The sequence below is a fragment of the Vigna radiata genome, chromosome 6 (assembly GCF_000741045.1).
Source record: "Vigna radiata var. radiata cultivar VC1973A chromosome 6, Vradiata_ver6, whole genome shotgun sequence".
NCBI classification, from domain to species: domain Eukaryota; kingdom Viridiplantae; phylum Streptophyta; class Magnoliopsida; order Fabales; family Fabaceae; genus Vigna; species Vigna radiata.
In genome coordinates, this window is record NC_028356.1 from 23,695,185 (window position 1) to 23,700,052 (window position 4,868).

Consider the following 4,868-nt stretch of genomic DNA (forward strand, 5'->3'; position numbering starts at 1 on the left):
TTTTCACGCATCTTATACACATGTAACGAAAGTGAGAAAAACGATATTAAAAATTGAGGTGTGTAGCTAGCAAGCTTATTCTTACACACTTTTTCACGTCATCCTTTTATAAGTATTTTCCCATGGTATCTCTCTAGTTTCTCTCGGCATCTCTTAATTATAAAAGGTGTAGCAAAAAACCCATTATGAAGAAAAAAAGAAAGTTGAGAAATTATGTAGTTCTCTGAATGTGGAAGGAGAAAAGCATGGTGAGTTGATTGTGTAAGATAAGGTTCCTCTTAATTGTGCTTAGCCTTTTCGGCCTAACCAACCAATGTTCCATTTTAGCATTACAAGTCCTCGTCTACCATTCCTTCACGAGTCTATGAATAGGCCAGGTGAGGCTCTTAGGCCATGACCATGACCCTCCCTTTTCCAATAATATCATATTCATGGGGTCTATCTGGACCAACCCACAAACCAATCAATTACAATTAATATTTTTTTTTTATTTTTATTTTTTTAAAGGCTAGCTAGCTTGGAAGGAATGTCTCTATCTATCCCCTTGCCATTCCTCAAACAGCCTCCATTATTAATTAATTTTCCTTTCCTACCTCAACACGAAATTGCCTCATTTAAAATATACATATAAATACAACCCAACACAACAAGCTTCACAAACACGGTCACACGGAAACTAAGTCCATGTGTTTTATTTATATGGACTTGGTTTTGTCATTTGTGGGTCTCCTCGCCTTTTCTTCTGCGGCCATACACCCATAGCTATTCATTCCTCAATTATCAATATCTTCTCTCTCTTTCTCTCTCAATGAAAAACACCACCAAAACATGACAACCAAAGGAACATCTCACTCTGAACCCAATACAGAGTGTTGCATGTGTGGGGATCTTGGTTTCTCTGATCAGCTTTTTCATTGCAAAGTCTGCCAATTCAGATCTCAGCACAGGTGGGTACATATGTTCAAAACAATATATTTTTCCTCTTCACGTTCCAGACACTGTCGTATACTAAACTAACACACTTTTCTATCGAAAGTTTGAATTTTGATTTGATATCTCGACAAAACTAGGCTAATAGATTAGTCCCATTTGTATGATGGAATCGTGACTCACTGGTTTTTCATCTGGCTATGTCTGTGTTTTTCATTCGTTTCGAAATTAATTAAGCCTCGTGTTTCTATAATTTGGCAGATACTGCAGCAATCTGTACCCCGAGAAAGAGTCTGATGGAACCTGCAATTGGTGTTTGAGTCAGAGAGAGGACATCAAAGAGAAGTCAACCAATTCTTCGAATTCCTCCTCGTCAATTTGGAACAACGATGGTGAGAGCAGGATCAAGAAAATAAAGAATGGTGTCAGCAACAACAGTGGTAAAAACATTGGGTGGAAGAAGGGAGTTAAAGGGAGTGGTATCCTTCATCTCCAAATTCAGAAACCCATTAAGAAACCAAAGTCACCGGAGTCATCAAGATCACCATCAGCCTCCACATCCCCCCAAAAATCTTCACCGGTTCTGGTTTCAACCCGTAAGAGAATAGTCACCACCGGTGCCTTGGAAGAGAGACTGAGGAGGACCAGGTCAGAAGATATCGCAAAGTCGAGTGGTGCCACCAAACAGGTCTTCAGGAATAAGGTCAGAAGGTACAAGCTTTTGGAAGAAGTTTCTAGTTAAAATAAACAAAATAATAAAAATAATAATAATAATGTTAGCAACGTCAACAACAAGAAGGCTTAGAATGAAGAGAGTTATGTGAGAGATGATCAACCAGTACACAACAAAGAAAAAGAAGGTCATGGGTTTTCGTGCCTTTTGTGTTTTTTCCTTCGAAGTTTTGTCCCAATACATGTACAGCACAATGGTGAACTGATGAATGAGCAAAACGTGTTTTAGAGCTTAGACTCACAGTTGTCATTTCCTTTTTTCCATTTTCACAATATCTGAATTCAATCTGTCAATTGATTACTCAATGCCGTTAGAAGAAGAGCGCTCTAATTGCATAATTAGCTGTGTATTGCATATATAAAAAGTATTAGGGGTGAGGTAATGATGAAGAGTTGATAATTTGCTTAGTTTTAGGTTTAGATCTTCATTGTAGCAGAAAATCAAAGACCCTTTTTCCATAGTGCCGTAAAACATGATGCTTAATTAGCGTTTTGTTTTTCCAACTTTGATGTGAATGAGATTAAGGTGATTGAAAGAGATAAAAGACCCTTGAGGTTGAAGTCCTTAACCGTTAAGTGAGTGATGATAGCCACGCGTCTTGCATGCCAAAAGTCTATGGATTGGAGAGAGCGTTTCCAAAAGTTTGCTAGAAATTTCTTGGTAACATCGGCACACGCTTTGAAGTGGGGTTTGGTCCTTGACAAAGAATCAATTAACACAGTACCAGACAAAGCTTGACAATGGGGTCAACTGCACATGGAAATGGCTTTCTTTCTTGTATCCATGCAGTCATGAATAAGCACCGTTAAAGGAATGAACATTATGAATTTAAGAATGTTTTTATTCAACTCACCTTCAATTCTGGCAAATCGCTCCCCGCATATTGTGTGAAGGTTAATCAATGGCTACAAGAGACCTAAAATCCTGGATAGTGGACAGCGATTTGCTTTCCCACAAGAATATTTTTTTTCTCTGCCCTTTGAATATGGTTTGCCAAGCGCAATAGATTCCTAGGAAAATATGGAAAAGATGGTTTGTTTTAAAGCCTAATTACGACGAAAATGATTCATTAGAATAAGTTGACTTGTAAAGTGCATTGTGGAGACTTGGTTCCATGCCATACAAGCCAATCACTTTCTGTTAATGCTGAGACTAAAATTAGAAAAAGAAAAGACATTTTCCTGGGATGAGATTGATCCAAGTATGATTTACGACTTTCTTTGCGTAAATTTTTTTCTTTTTCCTTTTGAAATTCGGACGCAATTGGCTTATAAATATTAACGTCAAACAGTCGTTATATATGAACTTTAATGTGCAATTTGGAGCAATAAAAAAATGGCACGCACGTTGGTTCACATTATAACACACACTTGATGAGTAATACATCTTAAAATGGAATTAAAGGACCCTAATTGGAGGAGTGCATGTAGCATTATTCTCTGGCGCTGCTCGAGGAGGATTTTTATATAAGGAGAATGTTAGAAAGGCAAAAGGCATACTTATTGCACACAATTAATTATTGAACTTGTACTACATAAAAGTATTTATATGCTAATTGTGAACACTTTTTATTCACAAAATAATGAAACAACTAAGGTTTATTTTGCCTTGCTACACCAAAAGCATCATCTAACAAGTCACAACTTGTGTGAGAAGGATAATTTGTCAATACAAATACATCTCTTTCATTCAATCTTTTATAGGAAAAAATATCGAGATATAAGTTTTAGATTTTAAAACCGATAATATCTTAAATACGATCTTAATCTTAATGATATATTTTTTCGAGGGTTAAAATGTTTTGTGGAGATTTTTATTATAAATTTGTAGACAAACTCAACCACACAGATATCCCTCTCCTAACTGTCCGACCAAAATAAAGCATTTTCTTTAGTATTTCTCACTTGAACTCATGTTTTATGTTCACAGCAATTTTGTTAATGTTTGATTTCTAATACACGAGGCACTTTCTTCTGGCGTAACATAACAAAACAATGCAAATATTGCATGTTTCTATAACACGTAATATATGTTTGTCTTCCCTTTATTGGAGGATTTAAAATACGCATTTGACTTCTATATCTTTTTAGCACATTAACGGGAGAACTTTATTTTCCTATTTATGACAACATGGTGTTAGTACCAAATATTTATATTTATTTGTTAATAAAATTAAAGACCTTGATTAGCTATATTTTAGTGGGCTTCTATTTCTAGTAAAAATTTCAAACTCAAACCTTTACTTAAGACATTTGAACTCTTAAGACTACATTTGTAATTTTTCTTCCTTTGGTAGTGTTTAACTTATATACTCTTAAAACTTTCACTTTTTAAACAGAATAGATGGTAATTTTAGTCTTTATATTGGATCTCAATACCGTATTAGTTAGTGAAATTAATAAAAACTCCAATACATCTTTGGCTTTTTCTCATTTGAATCTTTGAAATTAATCTCATATATATATATATATATATATATATATATATATATATATATGGGTTTGCTAAAAGTGATTTTTCAGTTAGTACATTTTAGCAAAGTATCCAAGAGTATTTTAATAATTTTAAAATTTAATTTAAAATAAAAAAAAAAAATAAAAGGTAGTTATGAAAAATGGTCCACGAGAGAAGTTATTAGCTTTTATTATATATTTTTTAAAAGGTAGTTATTTTTTAAAATAAAAAATAAAACAAAAGGTAGTTGTTTTTTTAACCCAGAAAGGTTTTATAAACCCAGACGGGTTTTATAAACGGGGGTTACTCCCTGTACCTCCCCAATTCTAACCCCCACCCCCCATTTCATTTTTGCCCTTTGCTCTATTTTTTCTATTCCAATTTTATCCTTTAGCAAAAATTTATATTTAGAAATAAAATTTTATAATTTTATTCTTCCACTCCCACAAAACCTATTTATTCTTTTTTTTTTTTATCTTCATGCTTTCATCTTTACGCTCTTTTCCCAGAATTCTTTGTTCTATTTTTCTAGAAATTCTTTCTCCCATTCTTCTTGTATTTCAAGTGATAATTGAGATATTGATTTCTTCTGGAAGAATTTGTCCTTCAATTATTATATCTCTGCATTACATTGGTGTGGTGGTGTTGTATCCAACCTTTAAGCAGCGATCCTCTTCGAGTCCAGGTTAGTAAAACCGTTAAAACGGAAGGCGACTTCCGTTTACCCTTAAACGGATGTTGACATCCGTTG

The 4,868-nt window shown here is 34.2% G+C and overlaps 1 protein-coding gene across 1 annotated transcript; it reads left to right on the plus strand.

Moving 5' to 3' along the window:
- The first annotated feature begins 643 nt into the window (after positions 1–643).
- On the plus strand, positions 644–1,899 carry LOC106763883. Its single transcript, XM_014648055.2, has 2 exons — positions 644–947; positions 1,192–1,899. The coding sequence occupies exons 1-2, from the start codon at positions 829–831 to the stop codon at positions 1,670–1,672; spliced, it is 600 nt and encodes a 199-aa protein (XP_014503541.1). The 5' UTR covers positions 644–828; the 3' UTR covers positions 1,673–1,899.
- Positions 1,900–4,868: the final 2,969 nt, after the last annotated feature.

Bases quoted from the DNA above. Each gene is read 5' to 3' on its own strand.
- LOC106763883 (XM_014648055.2), top strand. From the start codon at position 829: ATGACAACCAAAGGAACATCTCACTCTGAACCCAATACAGAGTGTTGC. The intron at 948-1,191 runs GTGGGTACATAT...ATAATTTGGCAG, and splicing joins CAATTCAGATCTCAGCACAG to ATACTGCAGCAATCTGTACC.